At 49.1% G+C, this 26726-nt stretch overlaps 1 protein-coding gene across 4 annotated transcripts; it reads right to left on the bottom strand.

The window, feature by feature from the left end:
• Positions 1-1820: 1820 nt before the first annotated feature.
• IKZF4 (IKAROS family zinc finger 4) lies at positions 1821-26632 on the bottom strand. 4 transcript variants are annotated; one of them, XM_055395996.2, is made up of 8 exons: positions 26374-26632; positions 18334-18385; positions 11648-11752; positions 10401-10661; positions 9259-9426; positions 6688-6837; positions 6107-6238; positions 1821-5468 (listed from the first exon to the last, which is right to left on the bottom strand). In XM_055395996.2, the coding sequence occupies exons 2-8, from the start codon at positions 18371-18373 to the stop codon at positions 4708-4710; spliced, it is 1617 nt and encodes a 538-aa protein (XP_055251971.1). In that variant the 5' UTR covers positions 18374-18385; positions 26374-26632; the 3' UTR covers positions 1821-4707. The 4 variants fall into 4 exon arrangements, with proteins under 4 accessions (XP_055251971.1, XP_088693232.1, XP_088693234.1 ...); XM_088837106.1 differs by lacking the exons at positions 18334-18385; positions 26374-26632 and adding exons at positions 13037-13130; positions 14854-15117; XM_088837108.1 differs by lacking the exons at positions 18334-18385; positions 26374-26632 and adding an exon at positions 11971-12703.
• Between the last annotated feature and the right edge of the window lie 94 nt (positions 26633-26726).

The following is a 26726-nucleotide window of genomic DNA, read 5'->3' on the forward strand; positions in this document are numbered from 1 at the left end:
AAAGCAATATTGCATAGGAAACTGGAATGTTAGGTCCATGAATCTAGGCAAATTGGAAGTGGTCAAACAGGAGATAGCAAGATTGAACATCGACATTTTAGGAATCAGCGAACTAAAATGGACTGGAATGGGTGAATTTAACTCAGATGACCATTATATCTACTACTGTGGACAAGAATCCCTTAGAAGAAATGGAGTAGCCACCATAGTCAACAGGAGTCCAAAATGCAGTTGGATGCAGTCTCAAAAATGACAGAATTATCTCTATTTATTTCCACGGTAAACCATTCAGTATCACAGTAATCCAAGTCTATGCCCCAACCAGTAATGTTGAAGAAGCTGAAGTTGAATGGTTCTTTGGAGACCTACAAGACCTTCTAGAACTAGCCACACAGTTGTCTCCAAAATTGAAGAAACTTTGGTATCAATGTGACCTCCCAGCATTCAGATCCAAGATAGTACAGTTGGAGGCGAACCCTTCATTTGTGAGTCATTCAGGAGTCTAAACACACCAGATTCACTGTCCATCTAACAACCCATCATGGTTTCTGCAAATTTGTAACCCATGTAATTGGAGTTAAAATCTATTTCTCAACTTTTGTTTTGACTTCAAAACAATTATATTTGTGGTCTTTTCTAGTTTCAATGGGATATAGAAAATGACAGACTCTAGATGGAAGTGTCTCCAGTTTTCACTTCAACATAGTCTCATGGAAAACACAAAGCAGACAATATTGTATGGAATGGTAATGAGGTAGATAGGACCGAAAAAAACTTCAGTGATGGGGACAGAAAATAGTTTACATTTAAGAACAAAGTTAATGTTCCTATGTTGGTTTTTCTTTGGATTTTCATAGCCTGAGTTTTACTGGCTGGATTTCTGGGGTTTAAGGGAAAAACACAGACTTTGGAATAAGACACCATGTCTTTGGGTTCAAATACGGGTTCTGTCACTTACTGATAAGTTTTAGACAAGTTATTTATTCTCTCTTGGTTTTTAATTCTTCACTAGTAATGAATTATTTTATAGGTTGTCTCTATCTATTCATTTCCCTCAGTTAACTGAATACTTGGCACAGTGCTTGGCATTTATGGAATGTTCAAGAACTGGTAGACTTACTATCATCCTATCATTATCATACATAAATATTCATGTTATGTGTCTTGTATCTCCCTCGGTGTATAGTGTGTCTTACATGTAGACAAATGTTTGATGAATCTCTGCTTTGTATGCATAGGCAGGTGGGGCTCTCTCTCTTATCCTGAAGGCCCTCCTGGTGGGAAAATCTCCTCCACTTCCCATTCTAGTTTGAAAATTCTTCTGTAGTAACATCTTGAGCATTCTTGTTTGGTTTCCTCTCAGTCTTAAGACTTGTTCATCTTCAAAAACGTGTGAAAGTGAAATTGAACACTCAGCTGTGTCCGATTCTTTGCGACCTCATGGACTATACAGTCCATGGAATTCTCCAGGCCAGAATACTGGAGTGTGTAGCCTTTCCTTTCTCCAGGGGATCTTCCCAACCCAGATCTCCTGCATTGCAGGCAGATTCTTTACCAGTTGAGCCTCAAAACATTTAGTAGTTGGTATAATATGCTGCAAGGAGGTCCCCCTCCCTCCCAGCAGAAAAGCAAGGCTAAGGAAGTCTGCAAAAACAACCAGGGGTGTTAAATTACTCATGTTTATTTATAACAGACCTTCAGCCAGTACAGTACAAAACTTACAGTAGTATATCTCCGTTACACAAATATTTACTTACAATATATTACATATACAAAATGCTTTGCAATAAGTCTCAAAAGCTAGTTTAACTCCTCTTGAGAAAGGAGAAAAACTCTTTAAAAAAAAAAAAAAGGAGGGGGGGGCCCCAGAGGAAGAGGAGGAGGTGAAGGGGTAAGATCCAAGGAGACACCAAGCATAGGCTACAAATGAAACCCTGGGAGAGAGAGAAGAGAGGTGGTATTGCACTTACTTCTGTGTTTTATTTTCTCTTTTTGTTCTCATAACTTCTGATTAAAAATATATATTATATATATATTATGTACACAAGGAAAGAAGCTGCCAGAAGTATTACAAAATCGCATCCGCAGCTTGGACACTGACACAAAAAAACAAAGGTCTGGAAAAGTGTCTATTTAGAAATTTTTTTGTGTGGTGTTGATTTTAAATATCAATATAAAAGGAAAACACCTCTTTTCTCCATGTGGGTTTCAATGTGTTTTTTTTCTTTTTCTTACTTTTTTCTTTTTTTATGCAAAAGGAGCTAGGAGAGAGCATGAGGATGTTTGAGGTTCCAGAGCTGGAAGGCTCTGGAAAGTAGGATTTTGTACCTAAGACCCTGGTTAAAGTGCAGTGATGGTCTGGAGAGAGACAGAGTGCCCTTCTCTCCCCTCCTTAGCACCTGGTCTTGCCCTTCCAGTCTCTGCTCTCATGGGCTCAGAGTATGGCCTCAGAGCATAGTCCTTCATGTTCCAGGAGGTTACAGGTGCCAAAACTGACGGGGAGGGGATGGGGCACCCCAAGGCTCTGATACCCCAGAAGGGACTAGTCCTTATGAGGTGTCACCAAATACACAGCAGACGCAGAAGAGGTGGTGAGGGCAGGTCTAATAGGAAGGGGCTCGATAACCAGGAGAGTTGAGGGGAACCCCAGATATGAATCTCAACTCTGCTGCCATTCTGAAACAAGGAGCCAGTTCCCTGGGGGTGCTCTCAAGAAGACTCTCCCCTTCTCCAGAGACCACTCTTCTCCCAAGTGGCTCCCAAATCCCCTGCCCTTGGCAGCATCTGTTTATTGCTACACTGTCAAGGAGAAACAATCAACCCACTGTGTCCCTCCCTGACAATCTGGTTCTCTTGGGGAGACCACATAGTGGGGGAGAAGAGGAGAAAGAAGCTTTTAGGGTCTCCCTTCCCATAATAGGATAAGGTAGACTCTCTTAGAGCCCTTAAGAGCCCCAATCCCAGGGTCTGTTCCTTAGCCAACCCTTTACCATCCCCCTGAATTATCCCTGATAGGGAGTGAGAAAAGTAGGAGGCAAAAGAGCCAATAAGGAAAGGACATGTGGAAAGAAAAATGGAAGGGAAGAGAAAAGGAGAGAGAGAGAAGGACCAAGTGTTACAACTTGTGAGGTGTTCTGTTTGGTTTTTACTTTTTAAACTTTAAATATAGAAAAACAGGCTTTGGTTTGAATCTCAAGGAAGCAGAGAATGGGATGGCTGTGGCCTTGGGCAGGGAACTCTTGTCGAAGAGACCTCCCCTTGGCGGTGGAGCTATCTCCTCCTGCCCCCGTCTCACTACCTAGGTTCCCCAAATAGCCAGGAGTCTCTGCAGTAGCCAGGAGAGAGCCCCCTCCTGCCCTCCATCTGGGAGCTGAGTGTAGAGGGAGTAGGAAAGGATGACTCTCCCAGTTCAGCTGTGTCCATCCCATTCTTGCTGGCACAAGAGTGGAATGGGGAGAGGGGCATATGCCCCTGCTCATCCTGGGGATAATTTTTGGTTATACTGAGAGTTAGGAGAGAGAAAAGAGACATCCTTTTCTCCCTGCCACTGATCCTAAGAACAGGGCCCAGGAGTCCGGGGATGAGAGGGTGAATCCTGCTGGGGGGAGAAGGCAGCATGACTGGGGGGCTGAGGATACCCCCTTGTTATCAGGCAGCAACCCACCAGTTTCTCATAGGACAGGGGCCATAGAAGCCCCTGAGAGCCCAAGTAGGTCACTAGAGTGAGGAAGTTTGAGAGGTGGGAGAGAAAGAGGAATTTTGACCCATTCCCTTCCCTGGTTCCCAGTTAGGCACCTGTGGCTCCACACGTGTCAGAGACAGAGGACTGCTGACCTAGCCTTGGCCCCTGAGAATATAAAGTTGGGGCATTCCAAGGAGAGAAAAACCACCACTGAGTAGACGGGCAGTTTGAAGAGAGTACAGCAGTGTTGGGGGTTGTTCGAGGAGAGAAGAGAGAGATATCACATTGGAGAGGCAGATCCTGAATGTGGGCTTTGGGCAATTCCTAGTGGGATGTCAAGAGGACCCTCAGTCCCAGGGTGCCTGGGGAGAATTTCTTCAGCCTCTCCTACTTCCAAATGAGGGATTTCTTCATTTGATCAGGAGTTGTGCAAGCTGCCTAAGGTGAGAGGGCACAAGAGGTATGGAGTACCAGGTTGAAGGGTCCCAGAGAGCAGAGGTAATGCCACAGAGCTAAGGTAGGAATAGAGAGAGTGATCAGCATCAAAACGGAATAATCAGATACAGTAAAAGATGAGGACCTAAATCGGGAAGCCCAAGGCCTCTTAGCACTGAGAGAAGCTTCCTACTCCTGGGGCTGTTGGAGAAAGCGCAAAGAGAAAAATTAGGCCTAAAGTGGAAGGAGACTGGGCAGGAAGGTGGGGGTGTGGTAAGTGATATAAGTTAAAAAAAAAGAAGCAAAAGAAAACTCAACAAATTATATTAATAAATAACTCAGTGAGTATGGTGGGATGAAAGGAGAAGAGAAAGAGGAGAAAGATAAGCAAAAGACCTGTTTCATCACAACACTTAGATCAGTCAGGGGGCAGGAGGAGCACAGGTGAGGACGGGTCAGGGTCGAGGGTGAAGTCAGGTAGCCAGTGGTGGGGGCTACAGAACCCAACTCCTAGGGACATGGTGGGAACCGGGCTAGCCTCCTGCAGGCAGGGCAGCGGAGTGGTGGGCTGAGGGTGGGGCCGGAGGTCGCTAGCCCACCTTGTGCTCCCCCCGGACAATGTGGGAAGAGAACTCGTACCGGTCCTGGCTGTGGTAACCACAGATGTTGCACTCAAAAGGGTCTCGGAAGCCATGGCAGCCCATGTGGATAGTGAACATGACGTGGTCCAGGAAGAGGATGCGGCAGTGCTCGCACTTGAAGGCCTTCACCGGCTCACCGCTCTCACCCACCACCCGAAGCACTTCCTTGGAGGGGCCTGGGGTGCCCCGCAGTAACCCCTCCTGTGGCTTGGGGTCCTCTTTGGCGTAGGCAGGACTGGGCCGGCCCACCACAATGGCGGGAGGAGGCTGGGGTGGGGGGCCCTGAGGGAGTGACACCACCCCCCCAACTCGATCTTCGTGGTTGCTCTCTGTATCTGTGGAGTCCTGGCAGCCATTGCTGGGGGAGGCCCCAGGGTCAGTCAGGGGGCCCCGGGCCCGGTAGAGGAGGGGACCTCCATCAGCTAGATCCTCGGGCCCCTCACCTGCTTCCCGGGACCCCGGAAGCTCCAGTCGACCAGGGAGGGGCTGCATTTGAGTGTAGACAGAGCTGATGACGGGCGTGAGTTCTGAGATGCAATTGGTGGGTGGGAGGCGGAGGGGACGCAGATGCTCGGCCCCCACGAAGGCCAGAGAGCCTCCGAAGCCAGGCTCCAGGCCGTGGTGTGCCACCAGCTCCACGTCCTTCTCGTAGCCACCCGAGTTCACATCATAGGGGAGGTCTGAGAGGCTGAAGCGCATCTGCTTCTCACCTGCGGAGAGAAGGGTCTCAAAAGGGCTGACTCTGGATCAGTCCAAGCTCCCCTTGGATTCCTTCTTTGTTTTCTTTCCCTGGGGATGAGTGTAACATTATTCACCACCCCTCATTTACCTCTCACAGGTCAGGTCCTCTGTGGGGCTGCTCCCCGACCCTGGGCTATAATCTTAGAGAAAGACTTGGTCCCAGCCCACTGGTCTTGAAAACTTACTTCCTTCATTGCTCTCCATAAAGAGAGCTACTGGCCGGGGACCCCCATACACACCTTTTCTCTCTGACTCAAAGGGCCCTTCTCTCAGTCCCCATAATCTGACTCAAACAAAGGGCCCTTCTCTCAGCCCCCATAAACAGAAGTCCGTACCATTTTCAAAAACTGGAAAAGCCTGACCCCCAACCCTCTCCTCTTATAACCATCCTGAGAGCCCTCAACCCCTCCTCCCCCTCGTGAGGGATGTTCTCCCTCTTCACTCCCCCCCTTTTCTGGGGATACATTCTGAACACTAAGAGACCACCAGGCTGCTCTCTTCCACCCCAAGCAAATCTCCAGACCCAACTGATCTAACAGCCACCAGTGCTCAGATTTAGACAAGTGGTGGCTTCCAACTGATGTCTCCTCTCCAACTGGACTCTTACCTACAAACTTCTGGGGGGTGGAACGCTTGCGTTTGGTGAGGCTGTTGGCCAAACGGTCAATGAAAGTTGGCCTCTCAGAGGATGAGTGCAGCATGGAGTCTGGCACCATCTCCAGGTCCCGGATCTCATCACCTGGTGGGAGGGAGCAGAGGTGGGGTGGGATGGGCGCGACAGGCAGGAGCAGCTGCGCAGGGGAGGCAGGGGCCCAGCTGCCTTTTCCTGGAGAAAACCAGCAGGCTGGTAGCTGAGGAAGGTCATTTCGGATGCCTGGGAAATGGCACTCTGCTTACTGCACCCCATCTTGAGCTCACTACAGCACATTTCCGGTGATGTGGGAACAACTATATGAATCTGACCCTTGACTGCACACCTCCTTGTGTGCACTCTCTCTCTCCCATTAGACTGACAACATAGATGAAATCCTCCCTCCCTCTGGATCTCCTTGCAGCACCCACCACCGGGCTCTGCACCAACTCGGGTGCTTAGCACATTTATCTGTTCCAGAGATCCCATCCCTTTGTGAGGGTAGGTGCTGGGGTCGCCCCTGTCCTCCACTCTGATGGTCGTGCCTGCGGCCTCACCTGATTGGCCAGCCAGAGCTTGGGCTTCAGTGCTGAGACTCTGCAGGTAGTTATGGCACCGCTCCTTGTGCTCCTCCAGGGTGCTCTGCTGTTTGTAGCTCCGGCCGCAGTAGTTGCACTTGTAGGGCTTGCCCACCGTGGGGGAGGAGACTGCAGAGGAGAGGGAAGAGAGGGCATCAGAGTCACTGCTCACTGGCGCTGCAGAGTCATCCAGGAGCAGGTATGCATGGGAGTGAGGAGGAAGGGACGTGGCTCAGTTGAGTTCTCTGGCTCATCTTTCTTTCCCCAGCTTCAGTGGCCACCATGGACAGATGGTGGAACCTTGAAGAAGAGAGACAATGCACCGGGATGGGAGGAGAAAGGGCACGTGGATTCGGACTGTTGGTGGGCCTCAAGATGGCCACGTTGCTGTTCAAAGGAAGAAAGGACCCGGGGACTTTGCAGGGGATTATCCCTGGCAGGCAGGCTGGCCCCACCCCAGGATCTCAGAGTCTGGGGCCCAGACTGTGGTTTAACCTTTCCATGTGGCAGGCGGGTGTAAGGGCTGTTTATCAGACAAGGGGATTTTTTTGCTTACGAACTATCTGCTTCAGTTTGGGGAAAACTGGTGGGCTGGGGTGACAGAAATGAGAGCCCTCAGCTCTGCCAGAGTGCGGGGGGCATGTTCACTGACCTTTACTTATATTTTTACCTCCATCCCCGGCCTGGTTTTAACTGCTCAGTTTTCTTTTTCGCTACACTGAGATATACCAAGAGAGCCCCAGAAAAACCATCACTGATAGAGAAATTCTGAGAAGAGAAAAATAAATAAAATAACCAGAGGAAAGTAAAGGGAGAACACACCAATTTGGGGGGGTCTTCGTTTTTTTTTTTAAACAGGTTATAAAGATTTTGTTTCCAGTGATGAAAAAAAAGTCGGGAAAACTGAGATTAACACTTCCTTTGACAACAACTTGAGAGAGGATATTTGTGAAAGTATGTTGCCACTACTGAGCAGGGAGACAGGAGAAGGTATCTTCAGGAGGCTGGTAATTACTACCGGCCCCTGCCCCTACTCACACACGCTTAACCTGGGCCTAGACTAAGTCACCTACTGCTTTTTTGCTCTTTCTCTGTAAACCCAAGCGGTTGGGGGATAAGATGAATGCCATGGTCCTTGTCCACCCAAGACTCCTGGGGAGATGGTCTAACATCTGGGAGGGGAATTCCCTTTTCTTTCCTGTAGGGTGGGCTGTGATAGAAAACATCTCACAGAGATGAGACACAACAGTATATCTCTGTCTACCTGTGTCCCTCAAATGTCCTACACAACAACATCCAGTGTCCTCCCAGCTGGCCTCGCTGTGGTTGGTAAGAATTCTAGGGGCCAAGCCATCCTTGTTCCAAACCAGCAGGGGGAGCCACCCTTTTCCTCAGAAAAGGAGACTGACTTGCTTGCACCTGCTGCTCACACCTGCCATTAATTGGATTCCAGAGAGGCTGTAGAATAGCTCTGTGATAATAACAAATACCTTGGAATTGTTATGAGTATCACATGAGGGAGGAGACACATGTACAATATTTGTAGATTATAATGTCTGAATCAATAATGATCTTTCTCCCTAGTTCTCCACATACATAGAGAGAAAGAGATCTCAGTTCCAAAGTGAGAGAATCTAGAACAAGGTAGGTGGCTGGGGAAATCTGGAACAAGAGGGTGGTGAGGTGACTTCTCTGGCCTTTTAAATCCTGGCTCAGGAGAGTTTAAGAAAAGAGAAAAAACAAGGAAAGTTTCCAAGGACAGACCCTGCTAATTGTTACCCCTCTGCCTTTCTTCCTTTTCCCAATCTTGAGCTCCCTCCTTCCTGCCAGCTTAGCTCCTGGCCTTTTCCCAAGTCCAAGTCAAAAGGTTAAAACTTAGTGAAAGGCTTCAAAAGTGCTGCCGGTCCAAATGATCCGGAAAGATGTTGACTTAACCTGTCTTGGCTGGGGCTAGGAAACCTGGTTAGTCTGGGTCCCTGGCAGTGTTCCCAACACTGACCTCCAGGCACCCTCTGGATTTGCTCTTGCCTCAAGGAAGGTGACGACCTCGTGAGATGGGACACAGAAATGGGATACTCTTTTCCTAGGCTTCCTTCCTTCCAGTTTGAGAGGCCTGTGGAAATTTACAGGAATCAGCCGGAAGTCTAAGGGGAGGACAGACAGAGGTGGCCGGAGACCTCTGGTGTTTGTGCAGGGTGGTGAAGACGGTGACAGGTGAGGGGCTGGGGCACATGAGAGCGTAAGGAGGGGCGTCCCTGGTGCTCGGAAGGGAGGGTGATGGCCCAGATGGTTCTGGCATCAGCATGAACGTGAAAAGCCAGGTTAGGGAGGGTGACTATCGACAGCCAGGAACATCACCCATGCTCCTCTTGCTCCATGTCGCAGAGCATGGCAGATGTAAAATACCCACATCAAAGAGCCCCAAGTGCCCTGGGGCCTGCTGCTCTGTTCAGGGAGTGCTCTGCCCCCTCAGTGGTAGACACTGTAACCCTCCAATACTAGAGAAGTGGCTGAGCTCTGTTTACTGGGTGTTCCGGACATGCGGCCTACCCGAGTGTGTGCGGAGGTGGCCAGTGAGTGCGTCGCGCCGGCGGCAGGCATAGTTGCAGAAGGGGCACTTGAAGGGCTTCTCCCCGGAGTGCAGCTTGATGTGACGCAGCAGGTTGCCCTTCTGGGTGAAGGAGGCACCGCACTGGTTGCAGTGGAAGGGCCTTTCCCCTGTGAGGGGAAGAAGAGATCACAGACCAGCGAGGGTTAGGAACCGTGAAGGCGGAACCTAGTCCCTCCCTCTCTGCTCTACCCCGCCCAGGGAAGGACGGTGCTCAGAACACATTTGCGAGGCAGGGCAGTGCCACACACACACACACATGCTGCTTGAAAAGGACCCCTTGGGTACAGTCTCACCCTGAGAACTGGACTAGAGGTGTGTGGCAGGGCGAAGAGTACTGGGCCTGGAATGCTGGGCCTAAGCCTGTTAGCAAGAACTGAGCCCCGCAGGGCCTGCTCTGCCCCAGGAACCTGGAGCCCAAGATAGCTGTGAAGAGGCTTCTGTTTTCCTTTATTTAAAAATTCATGAGACAGGGACTTCCCCTGGTGGTCCGGTGGTTAAGACTCAGCGCTTCCACGGTAAGGGGCACAGGTTTGATCCCTGGTGGGGCACTAAGTTCCCACATGCCAACTGGCATAGTCAAAAATAAAACCCAAAAGACAGAAGAGCCCAAACAATACCCTGTTGGACTATAGGATCCTTCTTCTTTTTGTAAAAAAAATTTACTTATTTGGCTGTGCCCGGTCTTAGTTTCAGCACTTGGATCTTTACTCTTCGTTACAACATGTAGGACCTTTAGTCGTGGCATCTCTGAGTTGTGGCACGTGAGATCTAGTTCCCTGATTAGGGATCGAACATGTGCCCCCTGAAGTGGAAGTTTGGAGACTTAACCGCTAGACCACCAGGGAAGTCTCCTATAGGACACTTCTTGAGGCAACACGTCTTCTCCTTCATCACCTCCTGAGACAAACACCAGCTTGCCTTTATAACTACAGTTGAGGAAAGTGCCAGGAAGTACAGGTGTTGATGGAGCCCAGATTTCATCCCCCACCTTTCTTTAGCAGCTAGAAACAGTGCTGGGAGAGACCTCCCCCTCCTGAGGCGACCCCGCATGGCCTGGGCCTGGGGCGCCTGCCGTACTCACCTGTGTGGCTGCGCTTGTGCACCATGAGCACGTTGGGTCCAATGCAGACCATGCCACAGACGTCACACTTGAGCTTGCCATTGGGCAGGCGGATGCCCCCGGGGGAGTGAGGCTCCGGCCCACTGCCATCACAGTAGCCCAGCGGCTCCGACAAGGAGTCTTCCACGATCACACTGTCATCCTTCTCCAGGAGACGCTCGTCCGGCCCCAGCAGTCGGCTCGACTCCTCATCACTGTACATCTCCACCTTGATGGAGTTGGCTGGAGGGTGGGAGCGTGTTTAGGATAGAGACAGACCAAGGAGGGAACCTCCCCGTGGGCCACAGAGGCCCTCCTTAAGTCCCAGAGGCTATCTCCAAGCCCTGAGACATTCAGGCTTTAAGAGAAGCCAATCTCTTAAGTATCCTGGGTGGTGCTATGGGGTCCTGCTGAGACCTGAGACAACCTTTGTCTTCCTCTCCCACCCACGAGGCAAACAGGTTTCCAGAGGAAAAATGTTGGGGTACATGGGATGTCTTCAGTTACTGGGGAGAGGAGGAGACTAAGGGGAGCCTTTTCCTCCACTTTCTCGTCATTAAGGAAGATGTCTGGCTTGGCCCCGGGCAGGAAGCCAGGGAGTAACAGTGGCGGGAAAACAGTCCTAGGAAGACAGAGACGGCAGGCTGAAAAGAGAGCAAAACTGGAAGACAGACATAGCTCACGTTATCCTCCCACCCCATAGGACCGGACACCTCTATTCCCCTCCGTGAAAATCTGGAGAGGGGACCGGAGGAGGGAGGAGCCATTGAGGAGAGAGCTTTGGCTCTGGCTCTGACCTACATTCCTGGCTATTCCAACCATTTAGAGAATGTCACAGATCCAGGGCCAGCGAGGAGGGGCAGTCATGGGGACCCTGTCTGGCAGGAGACCGGCCGGGGTGAGGAGGGGATCCTTCTCATCTCTGTTTCCTATCTAACTCCAGCTCATGACCACTTCCATCTGCTCAGTTCCAGAGATTCTCTTTGGAGATTTCACCTTAATCCCACCCATGCCTCTTTCAATTCCACGCTAGTCATTAGGCAGTGAAGGCTCACCCTCCTCTCAGAAGTCAAGGAAACCCTAGACATGGAGCTCCTTAGTGCTGGTAGGTACTCTGGGCCGGAAATCAGAGGGAGGCAGTGAGCGGGAAATGGCTGCCATGGAAGGTGAATTGAGGGCCAGACACACACTGGGTGCCCAGGGCCCGGGAGGCTGGAGGCTGCACTTACCACTGAGTGAGCGGCTGGGAGAAGAGTGCTGGCTGTTGGGGGTGCTCACTGAGGGCCCCACTGGGGCCCCGAGGAATTCCTTCTCCAGAGATGAGTCCCCGCTACCTTGGAGGAGAGAATAAGAAGGAAGGTGAAGCTGCAGCTCGAGCCATTTTCCGTCTACGCTTGATCTCTTCAAAGTTCAGTTACATTTCACAAACATTTATCTTGTAGCTACGTACGAGGCAGCATTGTATGTGGGGCACCATACCTTGTGCCCTTGCCAGCCTGGATGCCCGGCGCTGACTTCCGCAAGCTCAGTGGCTGCGCCTTGCCCACCCTACCTTCATCTAGGCCTGAGGGGAAGAGCATCACTGCCTGACGTCCACAGGAAGCAGGGCTGGGGTTGGGCGGGCCGGGGTGGAGAGGAAAATGGGGGCCTTGCGAGGGAGGCGGTTCAGGACAGACGTTCTTCCCTACTGTTACTCTCCGGAGCCCCCAACACCGGATTCGGGATCTGCAGGAAGGGCGGCTGGAATTGTCCCTGAATCTAATGATAATAATAGTAATCATAATGATAGCAGCTAACATTAACTGAGTGCTTACTACATGCCAGGCATCATTCTATGCACTTTAAAATAATTATCTCATTGAATCTTCACAACAACCCTGTGAAGTAAGGGCCAGTATGATCTTAATTTTACAGATGAGGAAACTGAGGCACAAAAACAGCTCTGTTACTTGTCCAAAGTTACAGAGCTGGTAGCGGTGGAACCTGGATCTAATCACAAATAGTAAGTACCCGTGTCCTTAACCCTCACCTGTGTAGAGCTAACTGGGAGTCACTGTTTCAGAAGGGGAGATCTGGGTCCATCTCACTCTAAAATCAGCAAAAATGTAGCTATTCTAGAAAACCTCCATCTGATAGTATTCCAATCACATAGTTACTACCTGACATTCCCTTGACAGGGAAATAATCAGTGTATTCTCAATATATATATGCATTTTAACTTGTTGACAAATAGCTTTGTAAAAATGCTTTCTAAGAGTGTCACGTATGTTTTTAAAAAATCAGATAACATACCTGGAGATACGAACCATGTCTTTAAAAAAAACCCTCTTCCCCACAGTCTTCTGCACAAATATACATGTGAAATAAAACACATGTAGATAAACACAGACACGGACACATATCACATAGGTAGATGCACATAAAGAGAACGTACCTACAGGGATAAGCACTGGGCTGGCAGTCTACATTATCTGCTAACATGGACATGCATAGATGTGTGCACACAGGTCTAAATACGGAAGACAGAGACAGAGAGAGAGAGAGAGAGACCCTAAAATTCATCCCTAAAGCCCACCTATTAGCACTTCACCCAGTTTCCCAGCTATGCACATACTTACTTTCACAAAATAAAGATTCCATTATAAAATGGTTGGAGTCTTGGGCCTGAGGCAAGAAATCCGGAACACACCCTCCTGAGGGATCCCTCTCCAGCTTTGGTCAGTGGGAAGAAAACAACCACTCAGGACTTTGGGACCATTTCCCATTCATCTCCTCTACTAAAAGTCCCATTTCCCCCACTCTAGCCCATCAAAGCCTGAGGACATTTATTTACTACCTATCGAAGAAGCCTTATGGCTTGAAACCGAGGTTCCCCAGCTGTAGCTCTTTAGATGAGCCATGGTTATCTAAAAAAAAATGTTGCCCCCTATCAATACCACACACATATCACCAAGTGAGCATCTCAGAGCTGTGGGTTGAGACCTGTAGACTCAGACCCAGTTTTAAAATATGTCCTTTTAACTGAGCAGGGTTTGCTAAGGTTGGAAGGGCTGAAAGGGCTGACTTGTCCTAAATCACTGGATGTCAGTAATGGGGGAAGAACAGGGCTCCGGGGCCTGGTGTAAGTCCTTGACCCTAAAAGGATGAGTGAGGTTGCTGGAAATCCATCGCTAGTCCCAGCCTACTGGGCTGAGGCTGCCTCTTGGGGCCTGGAGCTTGATATATGGGGAAAACATCCTTAAAGGGATATTTAGGGACAGTAAGGGGAAAACGTTCTCTTCGGCTCTCCCTCTTAAGGCCTGGGTACAGGAGGAGCAGGTACTTCCAGGGTCACACCTGTAGTTCAAGAGGCTCGTTGATGCCATTGCCCTCCCTAGGATAAAGGTAAGAGGCAAAACAGGCTCAGGTCGACTTTTATGGGACTAATAACTGAAATAAATCCATTTCAGGGGTTAAAAAGTCTTCGGGGGCTCCAGGGATTTTGAGTTTTAGCCGGATGGTGAAGAGAACAAGAGTCTGATTTAGGAAGTTCGGCAGTTCCTCTCTTGGCCCCAGAAAACCCAGTGAGGGAATTTCAAATGCCTGGGACTCCCAAGAAATCCCAGACTATCAAAGCCAAGAATTAGGGATGCCCTTAGGTCTCAGAGAAATTTTCTTGGTCAAAGTCATCCTAGGTTGGCTGAATCCAAACCCCCCGGAGGGCAAAGCCAAATCATGAGGTTCACATCAGAGGAACCAGGAGGTGGGTAAAAGGCAGAAAGGCAGGAAGGAGAGAAAGGAACTGGAGCAGTGTCCCACCAGCTAGATGTGTTTCCCCGTTGAGGGGGCCCAGCCCTCGGGTCCTGCTGCCCTTCCTCCATTCCTCCAAACAGAGGGAGGAGCCAGCTGTGGGGTCCCAGAGCCTCCACGCTTTTCTGAAGGGACCTCGTCCTAACTGCTTTGCCTTCTTGACCATGGGCTCCAGGGGGCGGGATGCTAGCCTTCTGGCAGGGAAGAGTGGGGACAGGAGCAGAGAAAGACGCCCATCCCCAGCTCTATTGTGGGGACGAGGCTGAGGCCCCTGACTCTCAGTTCCAGGCGGAGGCATCTGCTGCCGGGGGACCCCTCTTTACCTAGGTTCTTTTATGACCCATTCCCACCCCAGCCTGTCTCGGCATTTCACCCCAGGCAGCTCTACATCTGTCCCCAAGGCCTAATCAAGATGTCACCACAAGCTCGCACTGACCAAGTCGCAGCCTTTGCTTAGCAACACCAAACACCCTTCCCCATCCTCCGCAAGTGTGAGGAGGAACGCCCCCTCCCCCGCTCCACACATAGCCCCCAGTCCTCTCCCTCTCCTCAGGCTCGGGGAGTTGTTACTGAATTGGCTCCCCAGCCCCAGCAGCAGCCCCCACTCCCCGCCCCCCTCCACTAGCCACCTTCTGCCTGAACTTACATTATCCTTCCCTTGCCGGTGAGACCCTGGGGTGCGAGCGCGGCCGCCGCCTTGGAAACGGCGAGCGAGTGCGGGTGGTGTGTGCATGTCTGCGTCTCGGTGGCAGGCAGGGGTGAGCCCAGCCACTCACCTTCCAGGAAGCGTGGATTCCTGGAAGTGAGGGGAACCGCCGTCATTTCGCAGGCAGCGGCAGCGGCTCCGTGAGCAGAGGCCCACGGCTGCAGCCAGCGAGAAGAACTCAGCCCAGGGTGTGTGTGTGTGTGTGAGTGTGCGTGAGTGTGTGTGTGTGTCTGTGTGAGTGTGTGTGTGAGAGAGAGAGGGAGAGAGAGAGGGAGCAAGAGGTGGGGGGGAGAGAGAGAGAGGGAGAGAGCGCAGGCAACACACGCTTGAATGTGCCTGGGGAGGGGGCTGGAGAGAATGTGTCTGTGCCTCTGGTGGGGGGGTCGCTAGGCTACAGCATCCCTTTCTCAAGACGGTGAAGGGCTTGGGGTGGGGGGTGCACAGGGAGGGAGGCAGATGCTGCTGCCCTCGTGCCCAGCAGACAAAGAGGAACTGCACAACAAATGCCTGAGAGACACAAGAGTGTGTGCAAGAGAGACAGGGAGATGGATGGGCCCGCGGGGCAGGGGGAGAAAGGGGGGCCCCCAGGGAAGGCCCAATCCTTTGCCAGCTGGGGAAGCCAAGGCCTCAGAGGTCATGGGGCCCAGGACATGGGGCAGCTTCAAGGCTCCAGATCGGCAAAAAGCCCTTCCCCCACCGAACTCAGGCCCTTGTCTTCCCTCCTTTTCTTCCTCCTGCAGGAGGGAGGTCGCTCTCCAGACTGGGGGGTTGGGGGTGGGCGGGACTGACAGGCTCCCCTTTCCCAGCAGCCAGAGGGCCCTGCACAGTCTGATCTCTGGGCTAGTGCTGCTCTGTGGCCCGGAGTCCTTTCGGATCGCAGGCAAAGTGCTAGTCCGGTCTCCCCACCTCCCCTCCCCTCCTGTGCCCCTGGGGCCCCAGCCGCCGACAGCCCTGGATGAATCCGCCCTCCATCAAGACAAGGCCTCGGCTCCCTTCCCTTCCAGAAGAGCTGCTCACGGCCGTGCTGACCTACTTTGGAAGACTAGATTTTCTGATTCCAAGAATTAGGGGGTGGGAGGGGCTGGGAAACTTTGGGCTGCCTACCTCTGGACCCCTTTCTGCCAAGGTTCCCTAAAACATTTCACAGACCCAGAAAACTTCGAACAAGCACTGCTCAGTCAATTAATTGCATGAGCTGGGTTTGAGCAACTCAGTTTCCCTAGAAAGATAGGGAGTGGGGGCAGGGAGAGCATCTGTGTGGTAAAGGAATGGACTCCTCTTTTCTTCCCTCTCTTCCCCCGCCCACTGCCCCCCACCCCCCCAGAGAATGATCTTTCCAAAGAAAGAGATAGGGAAGGAAGAGGTGGACTTTCTGTAATTGGTTCTGTGCGGGGAAAACCTCTTTGAGATGAAGGGAGAGATTCCCCCTTCATCAGTTGGCCAGGCAAGGGAAAGTCCCCAGGTGTAGAGGCAGAAGAGTGGTGGTGACCCTCCACCACATGCTTTAGGAGGGGTGCACTCTGTGACCTTTCCCACTGCTTCCGCATCAATCCAGGAGAGATGGCTCAGCGCGGGGCAGGAGTGCGGGGGCAGCTCTCAAGAGACCCTCACATGGACTGTCTCAGCCATGGCTGGTCCTGCAGGGGCTGCTTTTCAGAGCTCATGTTAGCCCTTCCTTGACTCCCGGCCCCTCTCCCCTAGTCCCCATCCCTCTCTATGGTAGCTGCTGACATTTAGAATTCTCAAAACACAGGTGAGTGGTTTCTGGCCTCCACTTTCATTCAAAACAATCCTTTGCTGAGGACTCTTCTCATCTAGGAAGGGCCAACCTGCTGAAAGCCGGGACAGCTTGGTTTCATAGCACAGTGATGTCAATACACTCAGTTTTCCTCTAATATCCAACGTTCTCCAGAGATAGGCTGAAAAGTGCTCCGTGGGCTATTTCCTCAGCCAGTTCCCAGTTTCTCACTTGCCTGCCTTAGGGTAGGGACTAGTTTTTCTCTGAGTGTCCTCAGCTCCAAGGCAGGGTCCTGAGAACAGGTGTTGCTCAATAGTGGTTTTCTGAATAGGCCCAACTGAGCAGGAGGCAGGAGGATTGGTTGGCTCCTTAGAAGAGACATGACTTTAGTTCCAATAAAGTCTCTTTCAACTGAATCAGTCCACTTGATCCCTGTTACTCTGTCCAGCATGTAGCAGGTATCAAATGCCTGTACCAATTCCAACTCCTTCCCTCAAACGAGAAAGGGGTCAGAGTCAGCTTCTTACCTTGACATTATGTGGGTGCTGCCAATAACCCTCATATATGTGTCTGGCCCATCTTGCTATCCCTTAGTGCATGCCCATAATTCCTCCAGTGGGCCCACTTTAAGGTAAAAAAATAAACTATAGGTCATTACTACAGTGGTGCTTGGATTACTGATGGGGATACGTGTTATGTCAAAATCCAGTTCTGGCTTCCGTTATTTCTTACAATCATTTCCTGCCCTAAAATTCTAATGGTACAAAAAATGGTTCCTTCCCATCCCAGAGACAAATTCTGTCTTAGGCCATTTTCTACATCCTCAGAGAGAGAGCCAAATGAGGTTCCTCATTTCTTTTTATCTTGTGAAACTAAGAGGATCGTGATTACTTTCATATCCCTAAAAGCCATCCATACTACAAGCCGGGATCTCTTCTGCCTCATAAGAGTATTTGGCAGGTATAAAAAGCTTTATGATCATGGGAAAGATAGGGGGAGAATTGGTCTCCCTCTCTCTCTACTTCAAATGTGTAAGCTCTTGGCCCACTGGCTAGATTCAGACTGTAGACAAATTTGGCTTGCCCCATGGAACATTTCTTAAAATTCAAAGTTATTATTTTTAAAGGGAGACATTTCATATAAAATCCTGATTTCTGATTTTTTTTGAAAAACTGGAAGCTTTGGCCATACTGCATACACATTCTGGTGGACCCTGCAGAGCTGCTGCTCCTTGAGGAAGGACATGTGCTCTCCAGTCCATGACCGTCCCCATCACTCTCTGCTCATTATCTGAGCCCAGTTCACTCTGTTACATCCTACCTGGCCCCTGCAGGCCTTTGAGGTTTGAAACCCTAGGTGTCATGTTTGGTTAGTGACCTTGGCACAGGAGAAGGAACCAGATCTTGCTTCCACTACTTTGTTTCAAATCTTCTAACAGTCTCCATTCACAGTACCCCTCTTATTTCCTTCCCCTGCTCCTATCCTCCAGGAAGTCTGGGAAGAGCATTACTTTTTAGGGAACATAAAATTACCACAATAAACACACTCTATCTAGCACTACCAAAAGTGACAGTTCCAAGACTGCGGTGCACTGGGAGGTCATATGCTAAGCTGAAGGCTCTCCACTTCACATAAGAGCGCGCTCCCAGCCCCTGACAAACAGAAAGCACAAGAGGACATACCAGACATATAGGAGCGGCCATTGCAGTCTTCTATGTCCATCTTAGAGAGACTCTGCCGGAAGAGAAAACAGCTACTATTAGAAGCCAGATCTGGAAAGGGAGTAGTTTTTCTCTCTAACATCTTGGAGTTAGCAAGAACCCTAAAGGACCACTTAAGTGTGCTCTGACCCTATTATAACAAAGCAAAACCTCAGACTTTCTCCTGATGACAAAGATGATGTACCCTGACTTCCAAACCCCAGGGTCTCCTCTAACTCCCAACTTCTGCAGGCCTCCCCAGTCTCTCAGGTGGAAATGCTGCCTCATTCCAAACTGGTCCCTGATTGTGTTGTTTGGAGAGTAGACCCTCTCTCTGTAAGTGAAGCTGATGGTGTAGGAAAGGAGACACGTTACAGCTCAGTGCTCACCAGGCAAAGAAACAATCCCACAGAGTCACTACACCTTGTTAAGACGGGAGTAGTAATCTAAGAAGTTTAGAATCAGTCATTTAAGGGAAACATGTTTGGGTAGGGGCAGGAAGGGGGACAGGAAAATAGAAGATAGAGGAGAGCGGCCCACCTCAGGTTCAGAGAGGGGTCCTGCACGGAAGGTGTAAGAGTCACATTAAATCCTTAAGTGGTTTCTTCTTAGTTTTTGTCAATTACTTTGCTACCTTTATTTTTTTTTAAGGGGAGTTGAGGGGGAACCTGAATTTAAAATTTGTCTATTTTAAAATAGACTACTAGACTATTTAAAAAGTCTATTTGAGGGAAGGCAAATAGTAATTGGCAGTAGAGTATTAAACAATCCAGAAGTGAGGACAATTAAAAGTGATAATTTGTTGCAATGAATTATCTCCTTAGGAGCCTGTGGGAAGAGGAAAAATAAAATCTCTATTTGGTAGAAATTTACATCCATCCATCTCCTATCTAGAACAATAGTAGATGTTCAGAGCAGCGGAATTCATCCTTACATTTTTCAAAACATGACAACCAAAAACGCAAAATTTTGAGAAAAGTCTTTGAGAATACTAGCAACAGTCTAGAAGAATGGAACTTAAAGTTTATTAAATAAGCAAATATAGTAGTAGCATTAGCTGAATAGGGCTTCCCTGGTGGTTCAGCTGGTAAAGAATCTGCCTGCAGGATCTACGGGAGACCTGGGTTTGATCCCTGGCTTGGGAAGATCCCCTGGAGAAGAGAAAGGATACCCACTCCAGTATTCTGGCCTTGAGAATTCCATGGACCATACAGTCCATGGTCACAAAGAGTTGGACACGACTGAGTGACTTTCACTACATACATCTAAAATTGCTTTCACCAGTCATCTAATGAAAAATAAATACCCCAGGGGCAGATTTTGGGGAGCTAGAGTAGGGCAAGGACAGGTAAGAAGGCCTTCCTAAATGAACAATGCAAAGAAATAGAGGAAAACAATAGAATGGGAAAGACTAGAGATCTCTCCAAGAAAACTGGAGATACCAAAGGAACATTTCATGCAAGGACAGGCACGATAAAGGACAGAAACGGGAAGGACCTAATAGAAGCAGAAGAGATTAAGAAGAGGTGGCAAGAATACACAGAACTATACAAAAAAGGTCTTAATGACCTGGATAACCACAATGGTGTGGTAACTCACCTAAAGTCAAACATCCTGGAGTATGAAGTCAATGCCTTAGAAAGCATTACTACGAACAAAGCGCTAGTGGAGGTGAAAGCATTCCAGCTGAGCTATTTAAAATCCTAAAGATGATGCTGTCAAAGTGCTGCACTCAGCAAATTTGGAAAACTCAGTAGGGGCAACAGGACTGCAAAAGGTCAGTTTTCATTCTAATCCCAAAGAAGGACAATGCCAAAGAATGTTCAAACTACCATATGATTGTGCTCCTTTCACATGCTAGCAAGGTTATGCTCAAAATCCTTCAAGCTAGGTTTCAGCAGTACATGAGCCAAGAACATCTAAGTGAACAACCTGGTGTTAGAAAAGGCAGAGGAATCAGAGATCAAATTGCCAACATTTGCTGGATCATGGAGAAATCAAGGGAATTCCAGAAAAACATCTACTTCTGCTTCATTGACTACCCTAAAGCCTTTGACTGTGTGGTTTACAGCAAACTGTGGAAAATTCTTAAAGAGACAGGAGTACCAGACCACCTTACTGTCTCCTGAGAAACCTGAAAGTGAGTCAAGAAGCAAAAGTTAGAACCTTATATGGAACAACTGACTGGTTCAAAATTGGGAAAGGAGTATGTCAAGGCTGTATATTGTCACCCTGCTTATTTAACTTCTATGCTGAGTACATCATGCAAAATGCCAGGCTGGATGACTCAGAAGCCGGAATCAAGATTGCTGGGAGAAATATCATATCTGGATATCAGATATGCAGATATATCACTCTAACGGCACAAAGTAAAGATGAACTAAAGAGCCTCTTGATGAGGGTGAAAGAGGAGAGTGAAAAAATTGGCTTAAAACTCAACATTCACAAAACTAAGATCATGGCATTCGGTCCCAGACTTCATGGCAAATAGAAGGGGAAAAAGTGGAAGCAGTGACAGATTTTATTTTCTTGGGCTCTAAAATCACTGTGGATGGTGATTGCAGCCATGAAATTAAAAGACACTTGCTCCTTGGAAGGAAAGCTATGACCAACCTAGACAGGGTATTAAAAAGCAGAGACATCACTTTGCCGACAAAGGTCAATAAAGTCAAAGTTATCGTTTTTTCCAGTAGTCACGTATGGATTTGAGACTTGAACCATAAAGAAGGCTGAGCACCAAAGAGTTGATGCTTTTGTATTGTGGTGCTGGAGAAGACTCTTAAGAGTTCCCTGGATTGTAAAGATATCAAACCAGTCAATCCTAAAGGAAATCAACCCTGAATATTCATTGAAAGGACTGATGCTGAAGCTCTAATACCTTGGCCACCTGATGCAAAGAGACAACTCACTGGAAAAGACCCTGATGCTGGGAAAGACTGAAGGCAAAAGGAGAAGGGGGCATCAGAGGATGAGACAGATACCATCACTGACTCAATGGCCATGAACAAACTCTGGGAGATAGTGGAAGACAGAGGGCGTGCATCCATGGGGTTGCAAAGAGTCAAATACAACTTAGTGACTGAACAACAACAGAGTGGGGCAGCAGAACAGCCTGAGCTGCTATCAGGATTCTCGGGTCTCCTTGAAGGATCCCACTGAAGCAAATGGGTGAAAATTTGGTTTGAGTGTACTACTATATTGATCGAGGTGAGGGTGGGGGGTTCTGGAGGGCACACATCAGGAAAGTATTTATTATCCTGTTTCACCACCAGCACACCCCTCGTCATTCTTATCTAGTGCTGAGAGGTATCATGCTTTAAAAAGTCTCACGAGAAAGCCTGAGACACGGGGCTTTGCTTCACTTCACAAAGCAGTTCTCCCTAGATTTCACTAGAGAGATTTCAAGTCTCACCTAGGAAGCCTGGATGTGGGGGGAAAAAAAATTCTCTAGGTTGATTTCCAACTCCTCTTTTCTTGACATCCTCCCTGGTATGGACTGAGCTTTGGGACCAGACCGCTAGACCATGCTAATAATAAGTGATTCCTTGAAGGGTCCCTTAGGGGCAATGATGAGAAGAGCCCAAGTCCACAGTGGCTAGTGAACTCTCTGGAATTAGCCTAGAACTTCGGTGGTTAGAGATGCAAATATGAGGGAGGGTGGTGTACTCATGGGATCCCTTTCATTTCCGAATCATTAGCTACATAATTGCCCTTTGGGATTTTGTAAAGCTCAAGATGCCACATGTTATTTCCCTCACACACACACACACATACCCCCCAATGCAGGAGAAGCAAGAGTGAGCAGGTTTTCCCCTATTTTCTGCTTGGAGAAACTGAGGCTCAGAGCAGCTAAGTGACTTATCTCAGGGCTCACAGTGAAGCTGGAACAAAGAAAGGAACCCCAGTTTCCTGTCTCTCTGAGGTGTGCTCTTTCCATTAAACCATCTTATTTCCTTTCTTAAGCCAGGGTACTCAATGCCTTTGGATTTTTTTGCTTTTCCCTGGTTCTAGTATCAATTTCCCTGGTTCTTACATCTTTTCCTTTGCTGTGATCCCTATGGGAGTGGGGTCTGTTACTTAAAAGAAAAAGCCAGTAGAGCAGGCTCTATCGGGAGAAACATCCTAATGGGATTGTGTGTTTGTATGAACCCGGAGCTAGAAAGGCACTAGGTGGCCAGAGCAGTTGAAGCATAGCATTCAGTTAGTACTGGCTCAGGAAGTGCATCTCATTTTTGGACACCTGTCCAAAAGGTCTTAAATTCCAGAAGGTTCTGAAGGAGTTGTTTTCTGAGTTGAACTTTGTTCCTGGAAGTAAACTGAACTCTTCTGCTTCTTAATTGTTCTCAACAGGTGCTCTATGACACATCTCGGGCAAAATCAGTCTTTAGCCGCCTCCAACTGGTCTAAATGCCAAGTTGGGAGCCCTGGGAGTGGGATGGAATTGAGATTGTGGCTGCTCCTGATTCTGGTATTCTGAGAGCCAGGAGCACATCAGGAGATGTACTTCACTGTTTGCTCACATCTCCAGGCAGCATATCCATCTCCACCTTTCCATTCCCGGCCCCCCAAGAACCTCCTCCCCTCCCTGGCCTGCCAGGCCTCTCCTTAGAGGAACTGGGTCAAATTAGGCAGTGCAGATTGGAGACACACCAGAGGGGGAGGAGGTATAACGTGAGAGAAATTAGCGACACAAGATAGGCTTAGTTCAAAGATCTCAAAAGGAAACTGACTTTATAGCAACACAGACATCATTCAGCGATGGAGGTAGGCATATATGTACTGTAAATTCAGTTCAGTGAGCTGAATACAAAGCACCTAGAAACAGCCAACCTCCCAATTTAAAAGGAAGTATCTCTGTGAGGAGGGAGGAAAGGTTGGTCATTGTAACCTGAGACAAAGATGTTCTTCCTTGTTCTTTCGAATGCACCTGGCACCCTTAAAAGAGCCCTCCATGGCCCTGGCTTTCTCTCATCAACATAACGTTGCATTTGAACAGGAATGGGCAGGAACAGGTATTCCCTTCTAGACAGAAGATTTCCCACCACACTTCCTGACAAGCAGCAAGTGAGACCAGTCCAAGGTCTGACTTCCAAGGTCAGGCTTCAGTTACCATCCCCATCTCCACAAAAACATACCCACAGCTCTAACTATTGGTGATGAAAATATCAGAAAGTCAAGTTTTCTCTACGTACTGGCTCTGAAAGCCTGAAATAAGGTTGACATCACAAGTAATGGAAGTTCTTCAAATCCTCCAAAGAATCCTGTTTGACCCAGTGATACTCCAAAATTGGAATTTAAAACACACTCCATGTGGCTTCATGGGTAGAAAGGTAGTGAAGAGGATGTTGCTGGAAAAAGCAGGTGGAAGTGGAGAGAGGGTTAAGTCTCCATGTCATCCTTTTGGTTGCAGTAGGGAGAAGGGGAATTTTTTTCTTTGGTCTCACTTAGGATCTAAAGTGAAGCCCAGGGATTACTATTATTTTTAAAATACTTATTTCTTTGGCTGCCACCGGGTCTTAGTTGTGGTATGTGGGATCTTTGATCTTCCTTGCAGCGTGTGGGATATAGTTCTCTGACCAGGGGTCAAACCCGGGCCCCCTTGGGAGCTTGAGTCATAGCCACTGGACCACCCAGGAGGTCCCTCCCCAGTGATGATGATGATGATTTTAATTTTTATGGAGGTTTAGTTGATTTACAGTGTTGTGTTAGTTTCAGGTGTACAGTAAAGTGAATCTCTTACACATATACCCACTCAGTGGGCAACAAGTCATTATGTTTTGTGCTTGAGAAATCAACCTCTGTTGAGTAGAACAAGATATAATTCTGAAGCTGCCAAAATGAGGGCATCTCCCACCATCCTGGGGCCCACCCCAGAAGCTCCAGTGAGACCTCTCCTGATTCCCAATGGTAAGGCTATTTTCTTTTATAAAGATTTTATTTTTATCTCAGGAGCCACTAGTTTGACTGTTCTTGTGATCCGGGGAGCTGTCTGGATTCTCTGAATTAGGCTGTAACTGGCGAAGGCCGAATACCGCACATTGCATACCGCAAAGAAAGATTCACTGACCTACTGGCAGACCCATGAGGAGATAAGGAATTCCTGGCTGGGCATTTCACATACCCTACCAAATAAGATGCCATACCCAGAGTGTCTGATTTGGACTTTTATCTGGTCTTGTCCTCAGAATTTGAGTTATCTTAAGTGGAAATAGTCTAGGTAGTCAGACACCTGTTTTTAACGCTTCCTAAAGTGGCTCAGACAGTGAAGAATTTGCCTACAATGCAGGAGACCCATGTTCAATCCCTGGGTCACGAAGATCCCCTGGAGAAGAGAATGGCTACACACTCCAGTATTCGTGCCTGGAGAATTCCATGGGAAGAGGAGCTTGACAAGCTACAGTCCATGGAGCCACAGAGCTAGACAAGACTAAGCGACTTTTTTTTTTTTTCCCCAAGGAAAAGTAGCGGTAAGGGGAAACAGTCAGGCCTCAATAGTCTTCTGTTTGGTCATGATATTGGAAGGCCTAGAGTTGACCTGTGAGCAAGTCACAACCGCACCAAGCTCACCACTGATGCTCTGAGGGCTCACTGGAGAGACTGGGGTAAGCTGGAGCTCTCAAACACATAAGTGGGGGTGTTTAAGTCACAACAGTAAACAGTTTTGGAGAAGGAAATGGCAACCCACTGCAGTATTACTGCCTGGAAAATCCCGTGGACAGAAGAATCTGGCAGGCTACAATCCATGGGGTAGCAAAGAGTCAGACAAAACTGAGGGATTTACACTTTTTTTCCCCCAAGGACATGAACATGTACCTTCACACAGGCAAAGTGAACAAGTAGCAGTAAAGGGAAATAGCCAGGCCTCAATAGTCTTCTGTTTGGTCATGATATTGGAAGGCCTAGAGTTGACCTGTAAGTCACAGTCATACCAAGCTCACCACTGATGCTTTGAGGGCTCATACTGCGGAGACTGTGGCATAGCTGGAGCTCTCAAACATGTAAATGGAGGTATTTAAGTCACGACAGTAGACAATTTTGCTTTATAAGAGAAGGGACTGAGGTGAAAGAAGTTGTTCAATGTTGTTGGTGATATATCAAATCTTCCTTGAAGCAGAGTCAGTAAATTCATGACTTTGGAGGGGGAAATGGGATACCATATTTCCTAAATATCTCCTATCTAAAGTCCCATGTTCCCATTAAACATTGTCACTAGACAGGACCACTCATAGCTTAAAAAAAAAAAAAAAGCACAGAAATCAAACAATGAGATTCTACAACTCTAGCAAACTTGGGGAAGAAAATAACCGGGATGGGGCTGTGTAAGGAGGTACAGGGAAGGCTGTTTTAGTTTAGACTTGCTTCCCAAGTCCGTTTTTCTCTCTGGTTGTCTGCCCCAGGACTTCTGCCTGTTACATTTCTTTCTTAAGGCTCCTATGCAATGAATCTCTTTCTTCCCAGCCTTGCTTCTCAGGTTCCCTGGGCTTCTCACCCTGCATAGTGCCGCACACAGCACTTTTTGCTCCACCCTAAGTTTCTTCTCTACCACTTGTTTCTCCCATTCTGCTCATTGCCTCCTAGTCTTCCCACTTAGGCCTGTCTTTCTCGCTAACCTTCTTGACCGACATCTCCCCCTAGCCACCCGCAGTCTCTTGCTTCTTTGCCCAAGTACCCAGGCTAATTCTTTCTCCACCCTGTCCTTCTGTTCTACCCCAGCCTTACCCAACGAAGGAGCCTCGCGCACGCCAGGTCTTGCCTGTCCTCGGTTCTCTGCCTTGACCCATCTCCCGCCTTTTTAGGACACCTAGGTCCTTGCTACGTCCCTGTCAATCTTATGGCCTCGCGCCAACCCCTGCCCCCCACCGCCAGCTTCCTCTCTTGGGCCTCAGCCCACCCAGCGACCCTCTCCCCGCCAGGCCCCTGCCCACGTGTCCCCCTCCCTTCACGCCCAGGCCCCTCAGGCCCCGCCCCCAGCGACCGAGGCCCCGCCTCTCGCTCTTCGCCCAAACCCCGCCCCTAACTTACCTGAGGCAGCTCCGCGCGCGCGCAGGCTTGAGGGGTGAGGGAGAGGGGACGGAATTGGGAGAGAGGGAGGCGGGGCAGCGGGGGTCCCCCACTCTGGCCCGGACGGCCCAGTGCGGGGGCAGTGGGGTCACTGAGCTGGCCACAACCGGGCCGGAGGCGGGACCCGGGCGCTCAGCGGCGGCGGCGGCTCCATCTCCATCAGCGGCTTCACCTGAGGAGGGACAGGCCCCCCCCATAAACCCCCCCCAGTACGACTGTCCCCCTCCCCCGAACAACTTCCGGTCCCACTACCAGGCGACAGGCAGTGTGGCCGAACACCGAGCGCCTCCATGCTGGGGAGACAAGGGAAGGAG

Source organism: Moschus berezovskii, chromosome 6, assembly GCF_049115385.1.
Source record: "Moschus berezovskii isolate FMDL1 chromosome 6, NW_MosBer_1.0, whole genome shotgun sequence".
NCBI lineage: Eukaryota > Metazoa > Chordata > Mammalia > Artiodactyla > Moschidae > Moschus > Moschus berezovskii.

Bases quoted from the DNA above. Each gene is read 5' to 3' on its own strand.
- IKZF4 (XM_088837108.1), bottom strand. From the start codon at position 12,217: ATGTTAGCTGCTATCATTATGATTACTATTATTATCATTAGATTCAGG. The intron at 9,427-10,400 runs GTGAGTACGGCA...TTCCCCTCACAG, and splicing joins GCACAAGCGCAGCCACACAG to GGGAAAGGCCCTTCCACTGC. The intron at 6,239-6,687 runs GTGAGGCCGCAG...CCCTCCCACCAG, and splicing joins AGCTCTGGCTGGCCAATCAG to GTGATGAGATCCGGGACCTG.